Genomic DNA, 17,099 nt, shown 5'->3' with positions numbered 1-17,099 from the left:
CCCTAAAGAAATGGGTGGATTTTTTGTCCCCAGAGTTTTTCTGTTGGATTATTTAGGTATTTACTTATTCTAAAATGGTAAAATTTTTTGTCTAGCTAGTAAATAGTGTTGTGGCCTATATTCTCTTAGAGTTGATGTCTTAGTAATGAGTGTACAATATATACGGAAGGGGAAATGAAAGCATGTTAACAGCAGCATACATTAAAATTTGCGACCCTTAGAGAAAGAAATTGTATTTGAAGTTTGAACATTTACTGAACTAGAATTGGCCTGTGGTCCTTTTTCATTATGAGTGTCATGTAGGCATTTCCAAATAACAGTGCAGTGGAATACAATCACTGAAATCCTGTGTCACAACATAAAGCAGAATTGTACTCTAAAACAAAGTAAGACGCAAAACATTGCAAAAGCCATTGCTACTACATTAACCTGCTCCATACGATACCTGAGTTGCTGTGCATGTGAAATATCGATTGAGAATCATGTTAACTTTATCAAGTTAGTAGTTACGAACTTTTTGTATTGTTTGTTTCTTGAGAAAAGGTAACATTTCTGCTTTGTTCGGTCCTTTACCTTAGCTTTGTTCATTAAACAGTTTCGTGAAAAATAGCTTATATAATCTATAGTCTTGGATAAGTTTATGAATTACTAACGTTGTTTAAATTTTATATTTCATTCTAGGTCCAGCAGTTTAAGCAGGATCCACGCCCAACAACATGTCTTCACTCTGTTTTCAATGTGCATACAGGAGATGAGTTGCTCTCCTATGAGGAATATGGTCATCTTCAGGTAAAAAGATATTATAAATTTTATTCTCCTTATATTCTGTAGCATAGAACAGTGATCCCCAACCTTTTTGGCACCAGGGCCCAGTTTTGTGGATAACAATTTTTCCACGGATGGCTTAAGGGCTGGATGGTTTTGGGATGAAACTGTTCCATCTCAGATCATCAGGCATTAGATTCTCATAAGGAGAGCACAACCTGAATCCCTTGCATGTGCAGCTCACAATAGTATTTGCGCTGCTCTGAGAATCTAATGCCACTGCTGATATGAGGGGAGGCAGAGCTCAGGCGTTAATGCTTGCTCACTGCCGCTCACCTCCTGCTGTGCAGCCTAGTTCCAAACAGGACGTGGACCCATAGCAGTCTTTGGCCCAGAGGTTGGGAAGCCCTGTCATAGAGGATTTGAGGCTGTTTAAAAATAATTTTTAAATTAGATTTTATAAATTGTTCAAAATAGAAGTACAGAATCAACCCTCAAATGGAGAAGAAAGTGAAATGGCAGCCACCAGGGCTGAGTTAATTGCGGCAATTGAACATGAAATCCGAGTAAATTCTTGGTCTTCAAGCAAAAAGGGTAAATGGATAAATTATAATATTATTAATGTGCAAAAGAAGGAAGCCTACAATTATTTCAGTGACGAAAGTTTTTACATGTTATCAAATTTAGAAGAATTTTAGCATTTAGGAACTAGGGGACAAAAAACAGTTGACAGTGGTGTTATAGCAAATCAGTTTTGTTTAACAGCAGTTCATTTCTTAATGTATCATCCTTCAGTAAAGCTAAAAACATGTCACTGAAATGTAATTCCAAATGGTATTTCTGAAGTCCGTAAATTTTGTCTTATATAATATATTAAATTTTATACCTATGCTTAGAACACACTGTGAAGTTTTATTTTTTTTTTCATTTTATTCCCCTCTCACATCTGTGTATTGTTTTTTAGCTGCACATTCTGTTGTTTAATCGATTTTCTGCTCATCATTTGGTTCTCTGTCTTTGGGACAGAATACTTACTATTCTTATATTCCTTACTAAATTAAGAGTATCTCCTTTTTATAGTCCCTCTCACTCTAGAGATCTGAAATGTCTTACTTTAGTATATCTTCTCTAAACACAGAAAGTGCGGTGCTCTCATTTCTATGCAGCAGAAACTCTTGTACTTATTTGTAAATAGCTCCTTGGAGAGTTAGTGTTGTATGAATATGTAGTTTTTCAACCTTAACCTTATAACTATAGCATAATCAGATTGTATGTGCCTTTTCCTTTGATAAATATGTTTGCTATCAGAAGTAGGGTTTTCAGAAAATAGCAGATTATTTATCTTTTTATCCCAGAATTCAGCTCAGCACTTGGTACATAGTTGGCCTTAAATTTTGGTCAACCTGTTATATGGTAGTCCCTTTGCAACTTACGATGTACTAACATTTTCTCACAGAAGCATCCCACAAGTCAGAACAGAGAGCTCTTAGAGGTGTCCCCTGTAAAAGGCTGCCCATAGGAATGAAATTTCTTCGAAGTCATTTTTCAATGGCTAGTGTCAATGCTGTAAGAGAACATCTGGGGGAGCCTGACAGTGGGATGAAACCCTTCTCACCATACAACCATGTTTTAAGAAGAGTCACTAAAATGTTAGTGTAAATCTGAAAAATCTAAAACCAGAATACTGCATCTTCTTGTGTGGCCCACTTGAACCTTGATAAGTCTCTGACATCCAATGGACCCTTGAGTGCCAGAAAGTCAGGAGACACCCGGGATCAGCCTGGTTCCTGAGAGGATCACCAGCAATGCCAGGCCCTGGGCTGCTCTGCCCAAGGCCTCCAGGGCACCAATAATTTTCTGCCCCAATTTTCCATCTATTACTCAGTTGGGCCAGAGGAGAGTCATGGAAGACATAGCCACTCGAGCTGTCAGAGGGAAATAATCTATGTTAGAATTCTATGGGAATAGAATTACACCTTGCTTTCTCTCTATTTTTAACTCAGGCTTACAGTTTCCTGGCTGAGTGAAAGTTTTTCACTGCCTTTTTTTCTTATTTACTTATTTAATAACAGTTTTATTGAAATATAATTCACATAACATGTAATTCACCTATTTAAAGTATATAATTTGATGGTTTTTAGTATATTCAGAATTTCTCAACCATTATCACTATAAATTTTAGAACATTGTCATCACCCCAGGAAGAAACGTTATACCCATTACCTGCAAAAATAAACTTTGTATTCCCTATATTCTCCAAAGCCCCCCAGCTCTAGGCAGCAGCCAGTCTTTCTGTCCTTGTGGATTTGTCTGCTTTTGGCATTTCATATACAATAAATGATCTTTTTGTGACTGGCTTTTTAAATTTAGCATTATGTTTTCAAGGTGTATTGGTCAGGATTCTTCAGGGGGACAGAACTAATAATGATGAAGAGAGGAGAGGGACAGAGAGAGAGAGGGAGGGAGGGAAGGAGAGGTTAGAGGAATTGACCCACACAATTATGGAGGCTGAGAAGTCCCACGGGAGGCTGTCTGCAAGCTGCAAAAGCAAGGATGCCGCTAATGTGGCTTAGTCCACATCTGAAAGCCTCAGAACCATACAAGCCAGTGGTGTAACTCTCCGTTGGAGGATGAAGGGCCGAAAGCCCAGGGGGCCACTGATGGAAGCTGGTTAACGTGGAGTTCTGATGTTCAAAGGAAGGAGAAGAAGGGCATATGAGAGCAAGAATTCACCTTTCCTCTGCCTTTTTGTTCCATCTGGGTGGCCCCCAGTCATTTCGGTGGTGCCTGCCTACCTTGAGGGCAAATCATCCCCACTCAGCCGGCCAACTCACATGCCTGCTTCCTCCAGAAACATCCTCATAGATGCTCCCAGAAACAATGCTTTGCCAGCTGTCTAGGTATCCCTTTATCCAGTCAAGTTGACAGCTAAAATGGACCAACCAAGGGTTGTGCCTGTCGTGGCACTTACATTTCCTGCTTCTTTACCTGAGACAACTCACACATCCCATTCAGGATTCTGTGAGTATCCTTTTTTGTTAAAGTGGATATTAGTATTTTTTTGTTTATATCATAAAATATCTATTTTTAATACACTAAAATAATACCTCCTTTGTTCTTAAAACTAATTCATTCATAAACATGTTTTAAATTATGTTATACCATTAACATTAATATGTTCCTGCAGTTGTTTACGGAAATTCTGTATTTGCTGAATATAAGACTGTTTTCAAGATGCGCCGCCTATTGTTTATGGGGTACTGGCCTCATCATCATGTCTTGCTTACCAAATAACTTTTCTCATTTCCATATATTGGAGGTGGATTGGCATTTCATACTGCCTGTGGGGCAAAGTAGAAGTACTTTAGACCCAAAGCTTGAAAATAAATCTTAAAAAGCAAATGATATATTCCTATTTTTTCAAAGTTCTTTTTGCCATGTAAAGAAAACAAATGATGTAGAAACAATTGTTAACAGTTTTATTTGAAGCTGTTTCCGTAATCTGGTGTTTTCCATTACAATGAATTTGAGAATTTAGAATTTTGCATACAAAGCTGGGATTTTATTATCAACTAAATTCACAACACCTTTCTTTCACAGTAGGAAAGGAAATAGTTTTATGACACTATTAGAGCAAATGACTTGTAATTTTAGCCTTAATTAATTAATTTTAGAACTTGTTTTGGTTGTTTCCTTTAACTTTTTAATGTTTCTGTTTGTTGCAGATAAATGCAGTGTCACTCTATCTCCTTTACCTTGTGGAAATGATTTCCTCAGGACTCCAGATTATCTACAACACTGATGAGGTATCATTTCCCCAAATTTTCTACTACTAAATTTCACCTCTGAAAATATCTTTTTTTTTTTTTTTTTTAGAGACGGAGTCTCGCTGTGTCGCCCAGGCTGGAGTGCAGTGGCCAGATCTCAGCTCACTGCAAGCTCCGGAGTAGCTGGGATTACAGGTGCCTGCCACCACCCCTAGCGAAAATATCTTTTTTTTTTTTTTTTTTAGTTTTCACAGCTATTTTTAGTTTACAAAAAATGTATTCCTATTACATTTATATAATCAGATATAGATGTTGGTTATTGAATGAAAAAGTCTTTATATCTTCAATGCATTGCACTTTTAAAATGAACACAATATGTAACAGGTTGTAAAACTTTACTGCCATGAAGACTCTTATTTCAGGTGATCTCAAATAAAATCATGTAACTTTTACAAAATTTTAGTAACAATGAAAGCAAAATCGCATTTGCAGATTTTCTCAATTATTGTCTTTTTGTTTTGTTTTGTTTTGTTTTGTTTTTTTGAGATGGAGTCTTGCTCTGTTACCGGGCTGGAGTTCAGTGGCACAATCTCAGCTTGCTGCAACCTCTGCCTCCCAGGTTCAAGCGATTCCCCTGCCTCAGCCTCCAAAGTAGCTGGGATTACAGGCATGCGCCACCACGCCCAACTTATTTTTTGTATTTTAGTAGAGACGGGGTTTCACCATGTTGGCCAAGACAGTCTTGATCTCCTGGCCTCATGATCCGACCACCTCGGCCTCCCAAAGTGCTGGGATTACAGGCATGTGAGCCACCGCACCCGGTCTCCTTTTTTTTTATTTTTACATAGTTGCATTTTGTAACTTACCCTTTCAAAAGTAGAGAGAAACTTTTATCCTCTTAAATTATTTTTATTTGTAGGACCTCAGTAGGGTTCTTCATGTTTTTCAAAAGACAAATACCATATTCTTATTCTTATTGGGAAAATTGTAAAGAGTTCATATCCCAAAGATGAGAAGCATTTCTTTCACAGGCATTAATGCTTGAACAAACACGTAGGCACATGTGCTGATATACTTTGAAATGTGCCACAGTGGGAGCAAAAAAGCTTTTATTACTTGGTACATGCAGTGAGAACTCTGTGAAAGAGTAGATGTACTATATATGCTTGTTACTATTCCTCTCCTGTGATCCATGCAAGGGAGAACAGTTACATCAGACACTCAACACCAAAATTGTCATTGGACTGTGCTGAGGGTGCTTGCTACAAAATAGGTGCATGTAGCCCTGCCCTCTAGTAGTTTATATTCTCATACACACTTACAGTGTATGAGTTTATAGTCTCATACAGTAAACAAATTCTATTTAGAAGTGAAGATAAATAATGAAGAAGAAATTATGGTAGTAAGAAAGTAATAGTACCCAGTATGGTGTTTCTTCTATTTGATTTGTCAAAGAATTCTATGGTTTCATTTAATCCAAATAGTTGTTAGTGTTTATAATATTGTAAAGTAGGATTATTCAAGCATTTGGGGTCGGGGAGGAGCTAGGAAACTCCTGTTTTAGTCCAATTTTAGGGAGCATGCTAAAATATAAAACAAACAAGGGAGAGGAGCTGGGAAACTCCTGTTTTAGACCAATCTTAAAGAGCATGCTGAAATATAAAACAAATAAAAGAGGCATGACTCTGTCTGAGGACAGGAGGCCTTCCAGAACCAGCCCACTTAGCTTCTCATTTTTTTCTACCCATAACATCTCCAAAGTACTGAGAGAAATATCCTAAATCCCTGTGGAACATCTTATGATAACCATTTACAATTAGTGGCAACTAATATTGCTTGCATTTGCTTTCCCGCTAATGTTACTGGAGGTAAAATGGTAGTGTTGAAATTGCCTTAGTTAGCAGTGGCTTTGTTTTGTTCAGTAATTTTTTTTTTTTTTTTTTCCTGAGACAGTGTATCACTCTGTCTGCCCAGGCTGGAGTGCAATAACACCGTCTCAGCTCATTGCAGCCTCAACTTCCTGGGCTCAGGTGATTCTCCCACCTCAGCCTCCTCAGTAGCTGGGACTGCAGATGCACACCACCGTGCCCAGCCAATTTCTGTTGTATTTTTTGTAGAGATGGGTTTTACCATGTTGCCCAGGTTGGTCTCGAACTCCTGGGCTCAAGCAATCAGCCCGCCTCAGTCTCCTAAAGTGCTGGGATTACATCTGGGAGCCACCGCACCTGGCCTTGGTCAGTAATTTATTTTTAATTGTAAAAATTTTACTTTTTGCTTTCTCAATATATGTCATAATTCATTTTATATTTTTATTTGTCAACTGCCATTTTTCATGAATATTATATTGCTTTAGCCATTCCATTTGGTTTTATATAGCTTATGTAAGCTTTAAAATTTTTAGATATTTACTTTCCTTCTTAAACTCTTTTTTAAAAAATTTCTTATCTGTGGTTTTTCTTGGCCTTATGGTTTTTATTTACTATATGTGAAGTTTTTATGTACCTAATTATCAATAGCCTTCAATATGTACACTTCAAAATCCTAGAGTAATAAAACATGTCATTTCTGCTCACCATCTTTTTCCTTGAGATTCTATATAATGTGTTGGATCATATGGAGAGGCAGTAAATGGACCTGCATAGAATCAGTTAATGAAATTCTTTTTATCTAAAGATCTCAGATGATTTAATTCTTTGAAAAGTAGTATGACTTGGAAGCCTTTTCTTTTTTAACTGTATCTTAGGCTCTGGTTTGGCTAGTTCTTAACCCTATCACATCTTCAGTTCCTAGTTACATTTACATTTTAAGGCAATCTAAGGACCCAGGATGTCAGTGGGGTTATCATTTATTTTCTTTTCTATTTACTATAAAATGTAAAATTTGCCATAATGCTTATTTTTCTTAGGATTGAAGAATTCAGAGTTTGGAGATAAACATATGCGTGCACACACACATACACACACATACACACATACATACATACATATGTAATAAAATATGGTACTGCATTGTCTGGACTTTGGGGTTTTTGATAAGCCTTTCTTTTGCAGGTCATCATATCTTTACTGGTTCTGTTGTTTTTATAAACTTTGTATCTATACTGTAGTTCCTTTGGGAGAGGGCCATGGTCTTAAGGGTCATGTGCACCCTTACAAAGGGACAGTGAACCTACTGAGTGACCATGTTTGTGGTGATGAACTTTGCTGGAGAATGTATTTCCTAAGGGCGGATGCAGTAGTGTATGCTAAATTTTCTAACATCTTTCGTTGCCCACACAGGTGTACCATGTTTCCTTGGTATCAGTATTTCCTAGTGTCTATAAAAGTCTTGCTGTGTACATTGGTCATACTCATTTTTTATTAAAAATAAAAACTTTGAAAATGACAAAGTTACGTAGTTCTGCCCTTGTACTGCTGTTTGCTTTCTTTATCTGGAGAGAAACTCATCATATATGTTAAACTTAGACCTAAATATAAATTTATCTAAGTCAGTCCTTCTAATAGAGATAACTTATTTACATCTCTTGGAGGGAGGCAAAGTAATGAACTGCTACATGGTGTTCCATGTCTCATTTCGTGACATTCTCCATTAATAAATATTCTAAAAGTAGATTCATAGAGATAAGAAAGAAATCGTTTACAAGTGGGTCCAGAGAAACTTACTTCATTTAAAGTCAAAGTACCCCCTCAAATTTGTATAACAATGAAATTTTGTTTTGTGTTTGAGATACTTTTTTATGTCTCTTACGGAAGTTATTAAGAGCACATTTAGGTTGCAAGCCTTATAATAAAAATTGTGCACAAAACTGTAGGTGCTTGTTCAACATAAGACCTGTGGAAGGCCCCTTTATGAACTCATGTGTCATTTACCTTTTTTAACAAAGATGTTTTCTACCGTATGACCTAGCAGCTCTTTTCAAGTATGTCATGTTTCAGATTGGATTGACACATGGAATTTCTCTCTTACTGTATTAATCATCTTTTGCTATGTAACAAACTACCTCAGAACTTAGTGGCTTAAAAGATTAAACATTTATTATTTCACAGCCCATAAGTCAGGAATATGGGAGCAGCTAAGTTGGGTGGTGCTGACTTGGGGTCTCTTATGAAGCTGCACTTAAGATGTCAGCTGGCTCTGCACTCATCTGAAGGGTTTACTGAGGCTGGAAGACCCACTTCTGAGATGGCTCACTCATATGGCTGTTGGCAGGAAGTCTCAGTTTCTCCCCAGCTGTTATTAGCAAGAGGCCTCTTCAACTGAGTTGCTTTGAGTGTCTTCATGACGTAGCAGGTGGCTTCCTCCAGAGCAAGTGATCCAAGATAAAAAATACAGTGCTTTTTGTGACCTAGCCTCAGAAGTTACATTTATTCAGTATCCTATTTATTACACAAGTCAGTGTTACTCAGTGTAGGCAGGGTTTTCACAAGGGCTTAGATACTAGGAGTTATGTATGATCGGGAGCCAGCCTCCTGTTTTTAGCAGTAATTTTTAGTTCAACTTTGTTAGAGAGATTTTTTAAGGTGGGATTTTTTTTTCTTTGTATACTAAGACTTTTATTTTAAAGATAGGTATTTTATGCTATTATTTTCTATTACTATTTACTAAGTTGTTGTGTACATGTTTTCTCTTTAAAATGTTAAAATTTTTTTCTGGCTTTTATTTATTGTATGGAAACTTTGTGTCCTAGATTCTACCTTTTGCTATGAGGTGGTTATCAGGCTGAACTTGAGGGGTTTCTATCTCAAAAGTTGGAACAAATAAATCTTTTCTATAAGTAATCTTAAGAGGCATTATAAGGTATTCTTAGCTCCTGCTTGTCATCAATTTACAGAGAAATAAGTAAGTTGCTCAAAACTATTTATGGATGGTTTTTCCTCCAAAAATAGAAATATAACACTGTCCTTGTTTCTAAAATTATATGTAGCAATAGTAATAATGACTTAACATTATATAGAACTTATGTGCTGTCACTGTTCAAAGTGCTTTGCATATATAAAAACTTATTTAATCCTTATAGCAACTCTGTCAGGTAGGTACAGTTACTATCTTCATTTTACAAATGACCAAAATAATGCAGAGCGCCACTAAGTGGCTTATTCCAGGTCGCACATGTAGTACGTGGCAGGGCTGGGATTTAAACCAAGTAGTCTGACTCAAGAGTTCATTTTCTACGCTGAAAGTGTTAGATCTCTGTTTAACCTGTACAGATATGAGTGACATATATGTCATGTGGCAACATCATATTCAAGCTTCGAAGGCAGCCAAAGAGACCTAAGGCTTGCAGGTTTGTTCACGTATAGTTGTTTGTATTTGTTCATGTATCCTTGCATGGATTATACAACTATCTGAAAAACATTTATTGCTTTTCCATAATGGGCTAAATAGTGAGAATATAAAACATGAAAAAAGAGATTAGTCTGTAACATCATGCAGTCCATATTATTGTGGGGAAAACAGAGAATGGGTTGTGTTTTCATTTTCTTGATAATATCCTTTGAAGCTCAAAGTTTTTTATTAATTTTGATTAAGTCCCATTTGTCTTAAGTTTTTGTTGTTGTTGCTTGTGCTTTAGGTGTCATAGGTCTTTTAAAATTTCTTTTAATATGGTTTTGGAGTTTTTAATACGTTAGTCTTTCATTCTTTTAAATTCTTTCTGCATATTTAATTTTGTATACTAGGTTAAATGGAGCTTCTTAATTTTATTATCAGAATGTTCTTTGCTACTATATAGAAATTCATTTGATTTTTGTAAATTGATCTTGTGTTCTGCAATCTTGAACTCGTGTTTAAGCTTTAATCGTTTTTATGAATTCTTTAGGTTTTCATACTACATAGAAAGTACACTAGTAATAGTGTACTTCTTCATATCCAATATGGATGGCTTTTAAATCTTTTTCTTGCCTAATATCCCTGGATAGATGCTCCAAATACAGTATTGAAGATAAGGGATGCGAGTGGACATCCTTGTCTTGTTCCTGATTTTAGGGTGAAACCTTTTAATCTTTCACCATTAAGTGTTACCTGTGGGCTGGGTGCAGTGCCTCATCCTTGTAATCCCAGCACTTTGGGAAGCCGAGGTGGGTGGATCACATGAGGTCAGGAGTTCAAGACCAGCCCAATCAATATGATGAAACCCCATCTCTACTAAAAATACAAAAATTAGCCTGGCGTGGTGGCGTACACCTGTAATCCCAGATACTGGAGAGGCTGAGACAGGAGAATTGCTTGAACCCAGGAGGCAGAGGTTGTGGTGAGCCAAGATGGCGCCATTGCACTCCTGCCTGGGAAACAAGCGAAACTACATCTCAAAAAAAAAAAAAAAGAAAAGAAAAAAAAAAGAAAAGTGTTACCTGTGGGTTTTTTTTTGGAGATGCCCTTCATCAGATTGAGAAAGTTTGCTTCTATTCCTCATTTCTTGAGTGCTTTCATCATGAAAAGTTGTTAGATTTTTAATATTTTTTCTGTATCTGTTGAGATGATTATGTGATTTTTGTTTTTTATTTAATTGATACGTACTACTTCATTGATTGATTTTCTTATTTCGAACCTACCTAAAATATCTGGAATAAATCCTGTTTGGTCATGATGTATAATCCATTTTAAATGTCACTGCATTCATTTGCTGATACTTTGTTGAGTATTTTTACATTAATGGTCATAATGAATATTGGTATATATCCATTCTGTGTTTTGTTGGATGAGATACCTTTGTCTGGTGTTGGTACCAGGGCCAATAATGGGCTCCTAGGATGGGTTAGGAAATGTTTTCTCTTATATTTTTTGAAGTATTGGTATTAATTCTTTAAATGTTTGGTAGATTTTATCAGTAAAGCTTGCTGGGTCTGGGATTTTCTTTACAGAAATATGTTTGATTACTATTTCTCTTCAGATTTTCTATTTCTTTTTCAGTCAGTTTTAGTAGTTTGTGTTTCTCCAGGAATTTGTCTATTTAATCTAGATTATCTAATTTATCTAATTTGTTGGCACATATTAATTCATAGTATCCTATTTCAATCCTCTTTATTTCTCTAAGATTGATGTTAATGTCCCTTTTTTCATCCTTCCTTTAATAGTTTGAGTTTTATCCCTTTTTTTCTTGGTCAGCCTAGCTAAAGTTTATTGATTTGTGTTAGCCTTTTCAAAAAATCAACTTTTGGTTTTATTTATTTTTAGAATTATTTTTCTCTTCTCCATTTTATTTATTTATTTTAGTCTTTATTATTTTTTTCCTTCTGATTGGTTTAGGTTCATTTTTCTCTTATTTTTTCTAGTTTCTTGTGCTGAAAGATTAAATTATTGACTTGAGATCATTCTTCTTTTTAAAATAGAGGCCTTTTCAATTCTAAATTTCCATCTACACTTTACTTATCTGCATCCCATTAGTTTTGATATTCTGTGGGTTTTTTTTATTCATTCATCTCAGTGTGTTTTTTGATTTCTCTTGTGAGTTTTTCTTTGACCCATTGTTTATTTAGTAGTACAGTGTTTTAATTTTCACATATTTGTGAATTTTTCAAATTTCTTTCTGTTACTGATGTATAATTTCATTCCGTGATGGTTGGAAAACATACTTGGTATGATGTCTGTACATTATTGAACATGGTTATTCACATTATTGCCCTTTTCAACTCAGAATTTTTTCTTTTTTTTTTTTAGTAATTTCTATCTCTATTGATCTTGTCTCTTTGATGTGACATCTTTCTCAGGGGTTCCTTTTGTTCTTTGTACATGATTTCCTTCAGCCCTTTGAGCATATTGAGAAGAGTTGATTTAGTCTTTGTCTAGTAAGTCCAGTGTTTGGGCTTTATCAGGAACAGTGTCTATTAATTTCATTTTTCAGGTATATAGACCACAATTTGTTTCTTTGCACATCTCATCTTTCTTTGTTAAAACTGGACATTTAGAATAATATATTAACTCTAGAAATCAGGTCTCCCTACTTCAAAGTGTGGTGGTGTTGATGTTTATATTTGTGGAGTTGCCTGTTTGTTTAGCATCTTTCCTGAAAATTTTCTGTGAATTATGTATTCTTTTGTCATAGGTGGCCATTGATATCTTTGCTGAGTTAGCTTACTGGTCAGTTAATGATTGAACAGAAATTTACTTAAATGCTTTGAACCAGTCGGTCTCCTAGCCTTTGCAGAGGTTCTCACTGTGTGTGTTAGGCATAACTTGAAAGCTCTCATAGGAAGTGCCCAATTCTACTTGAGCTTTCACTTCCCGCTTTTGTAGAGCATCCAGTTCAGCCAGAGGTGTGAGAGTATTATCTCAGGTCTTTACTTACTACAGGCCCACGCCTATGTATGTGCATAGCTTTCTGACTTTCCAGGAATATGTTGGAGATTTTCAGTGGCCCCTGTGGACACTTCATCCCCCAGTTTTAAGAAAATTTGTTTTAGGCGGCTGCAGTGTTAAATGGTTGCAACTGATTATTTCCTTTATATGCCTAGATAAAAGGCTATTTGCATCTGTGTGAGCTCTGAGGTCACTTAAAGAAAAGCTCTGAATGCCTGTGTTCAAGAAGCTGTCAGACGCTGATTCAAATAGTAACAGTTTACTAAGATGGTGATTTGGGGGAGTTGTAAAGCTGTTCTGTTCCTCCTTCCTGTTTTTGCTAGTCTGCTGTTTTTCGTGTGTACTATGATTTTGTGGCTGTTGATATATAAACCTACTACAGAGTTGGGGAGAAGGGTTGAGAATAGGGCACTTTCACATACCCCAAGCTCACTCTGCTTACTGAGATTTCAGCTGTTTTTCTTGATTTAATGTTTGGATCGTTGCATGCTCTTGTTTAATTTCCAGAGTTTTGAAAAAGTTTGATGATTTTTGTCAGTATTCTTACTGCTTGTGTGAACAATTGGATTTCCTGAGACCTTTCCTCTGCTATTCCATGATTTGAATTTCTATTAGTTGTTTGTTTTTCATAATTATTGTTTATGTAACTTTACATTTGTACCTTCCCCTACTGCCAAAGAAAACCCTTTTATCCTGCAGTTCAGTCATTTTATAAGATCAATTAACCCTGGAGTCCTAATGTATTTTTTAACTCCCTTTAAAAAAAAAAAACAAAAAACTTTAATATGCTGCATACATTTTGCTACATTTAAACATGTATTATACAATATTTTTAATGGCTGTGTGACATTCTGTAACATGTGTCAGAAATATACAATCAGGCTGGGTGTGGTGGCCCATGCCTATAATCCCAGCACTTCCAAAGGCCGAGGCTGATGGATCATCTGAGATCAGGAGTTCAAGACCAGCCTGGCCAACATAGTGAAACCCTGTATCTACTAAAAATACAAAAATTACCCAGGTGTGGTGGTGCGCGCCTGTAATCCCAGCTACTCAGGGGACAGAGGCAGGAGAATCGCTTGAAGCTCAGAGGTGGAGGTTGCCGTGAGCCGAGATCATGCCACTGCACTCCAGCCTAGGTGACAGAGTGAGACTCTGTCTCAAAAAAAAAAAAAAAAAGAAAGAAAAGAAAAGAAAAGAAAAAAGAAATACACATCCAAATGCCTCTGGTTCATTTATTCTCAAAATATTTAGTGAACCCCTGTTGTGTACCAGGCCTTTGCTAGTACATTTAGGCTTACTGCAGTATCTTTCTATTGTAAAAGTAATGCTGTCATGCTGCTGAATATTTGTACCCATTTTTGCATAGTATTTTTATGAAGTTCTTAGAATTCAGCTCTTACGTTGAGATTTCTGTAACTCCATTGATTTTACAATTGGGCAGTGAATTTATACTTATATCTGAATTAGTGTCTTTGATTTTTTTGAACTAAAGTTAAACTCTCAAGTATTTATGTAGAAATGTTTTTGTAATTTTTGTTGGATACATGACTTACCGAATAAAGTTTAAATTAACATATTTAATAAAGCTTATCATATGAATGACTGAAATTTATTTTTCAACCTGGCCCTTCTAAATTATACTTTGTTATGAAATGTTAGATTAACTCATCCCATATCTGTTGGGAATGACTACAGTGGCTTAAATAAAAAGGTGCTTATCTTTCTCATCTAATAAGAAGCCTGGAGATAGCTTACTGGTTAGTTGGTTAGTTTTCCTTTTCTTTATGACCTCAAAATGGCTGCTCTAAAAAATGCTAACAAAAAAGTTAATAAAAGAAGAGTGTTAGCTCCTTTTCATCAGAAGTCACATTTTTATTAGACATATCCAAAGTCTGTAGCAGTCCTCTGCTCATGCCTTATTGGACTGTGCTATTATAAGGCCATCTCCAGTTGAACCAGAAAGCTGGGAAAGTATGTATTTCTTTTCTAGCTTCTTATAGTTGTGCTGTTCAATAGAAATATAATGTGGACTATGTGTGTAATATCTAGTAGCTACATTAAAGAAATATGAAATCATTATTATAATTTTTTTTTTTTTTTTGAGACAATGTCTTGCTGTGTCACCCAGGTGGGAGTGCAGTGGCTTGATATCGGCTCACTGCAACCCCTGCCTCCTGGGCTCAAGTCGCTTCTCGTGCCTCAGCCTCCCAAGTAGCTGACAGTACAAGTGCGTGCTACCAGGGTTGGCTAATATGGTTTTTTTTGGTAGAGATGGGGTTTCACTATGTTGCCCAGGCTTGTCGAACTCCTGAGCTCAAGCCATCTGCCTACCTCAGCCTCCCAAAGTACTGGGATTACATGCATGAGCCACCACACCTGGCCCAAGAGAAGATGAAATTATTATTATTATTTGTTTTGAGACAGAGCCTCACTCTGTCACCCAGGCTGGCGTGCAGTTGCGAGATCTCGGCTCACTGCAAGCTCCACCTCCTGGGTTCACGCCATTCTCCTGCCTCAGCCTCCCGAGTAGCTGGGACTACAGGCGCCCACCACTAGGCCCAGCTAGTTTTTTGTATTTTTAGTAGAGATGGGGTTTTACCGTGTTAGCCAGGATGGTCTCGATCTCCTGAGCTCATGATCCACCCACCTCGGCCTCCCAAAGTGCTGGGATTACAGGCGTGAGCCACCGTGCCTGGCCGAAATTGTTTTTAATAACATTTTATTTAATGCAGTATAATAATGTTTAAACATGTAATAAGTATAAAAGATTGTCAAGGAAATAGTGCACTTTCTTTGTTTTTTGCTGAATCTTCAAAATCTGGAATATGTTTTACATTGAAAGCCCATGTCATTTTTGCTTAGCTGCGTGGCAACTGCTCAATATCCACATGTAGCTAATGGCTACCTCATTTACTGCATGTGGTTGTTTGCTTTCTTTACCTGTCACTTATAAATATACTGAACTAAATTTTCATAATGCAAATGTACAGGAATCAGGAAATTTTTGTTAGATATATGGCCATTAATTGAATAAATTTAAGGTTTTCATGTTTATTAAAGCTTGTCATATGAATAATGGAACTGTATCTTTGGACCTTCAAAGTATACTTCATTATGAAATGTTAGATTGATTTATCCTGTATTTGTTCTGGATGAGCACTGTGAGATGTGGTCACTGAGATGTTTCTGCATTTCCGAGATGTTTCTTCATTTTTCCTGAGTTATCTATTTCTTAAGTTACCTATTTTTTATTTTTCCTTAGTCATTTCTTTGCAGTATCTGTGTATTTTGAATCAGTTACTATTGACCACATATTCTCAGCCACCATGGGAATGAAGCTACTGATGATAAGATTGGGGCTAACATTAGTATTCATTTGTTTGATCTGCTAATAATACTCTGAGGATATTTTTTCCAGTTCTGAAATTCCTTCATTCAGTGTCCCCATGTTGCCTGACTGGGAAGTCTTAAAAGGGAACACTTAACTATTTTTCTTTTACTATATCATGAAAATTCTACTTGGCTCCCTTAAGATTTTTACAATTCTTTTAAACATTTTTAAAAAATTCTTTTGTGGGAATTTTAAATCAAATTATATTATTTGGTATCTAGTGTTATTGAAAGTGGCTATTACTTTTTAGTTGGCTTTAGTATCCTGAATCAGGCAAAGTTTGTGAATTTTCAGTAGAATTTTTATTATAATGATATACATTATCCATTTTTTTCCCTAAAATCTTGAAATTCTTGGATGAAAGTTCTTTAGTATTGCATAGGGTTCACTTGTCACCTGCAGGAGAGGGAGAACTCCTCCCCAAGGACGAACTATTTTAATATTTTGAGCAGGAGGCAGGGTACAGTTTAGCTAAGAAAAGATTTATTCTTTGATTTTAATATGTCTGGAGTTTTTGCCCACAAGTGATCACTGTTTTAGGAAGAGCGTGGCTTTTTCTTCAGTAATGCCAGAGCATTAAAAAGGTAACTACTTTCTATCAGTGTTAACAGATGTATAAATAGGGAAAATGTATGAAATAAGGTAAATCTATTTCAAAATGGAGGGAATTGGGGAAAAGCACTATTTGAAGAGATGATGACTGTCAATCTGAATTGAACAAAATACATCTTGTACAAAATAGATAAAAATAACTCTTTTTCTCCCCTGCCCAAGAAAACTCCTAGGGGACAAGAGATGGAAGGAACTTGGGTCCCTAAATGACCTTTGGCATTAATCCATTAATCTGCCCCTCCAACCTGTGTTTTATGAGCTTTAAG

At 36.2% G+C, this 17,099-nt stretch overlaps 1 protein-coding gene across 1 annotated transcript in view; it reads left to right on the top strand.

The window, feature by feature from the left end:
- LOC105537034 (phosphorylase b kinase regulatory subunit beta-like) overlaps positions 1-17,099 on the top strand; it is a 95,959-nt gene that overhangs the window by 53,078 nt on the left and 25,782 nt on the right. The window contains exons 5-6 of the mRNA XM_011976516.1: positions 682-789; positions 4,491-4,571. Of these exons, the coding sequence (XP_011831906.1) occupies positions 682-789; positions 4,491-4,571 (189 nt within the window). The remainder of the gene's footprint in view (positions 1-681; positions 790-4,490; positions 4,572-17,099) is intronic.

This window comes from Mandrillus leucophaeus, unplaced genomic scaffold (genome assembly GCF_000951045.1).
Source record: "Mandrillus leucophaeus isolate KB7577 unplaced genomic scaffold, Mleu.le_1.0 Scaffold1679, whole genome shotgun sequence".
In the NCBI taxonomy this organism is placed as follows: Eukaryota; Metazoa; Chordata; class Mammalia; order Primates; family Cercopithecidae; genus Mandrillus; species Mandrillus leucophaeus.
The sequence above is the reverse complement of the archived record's forward strand: the minus strand, read 5'-3'. Positions and strand labels throughout refer to the sequence as shown.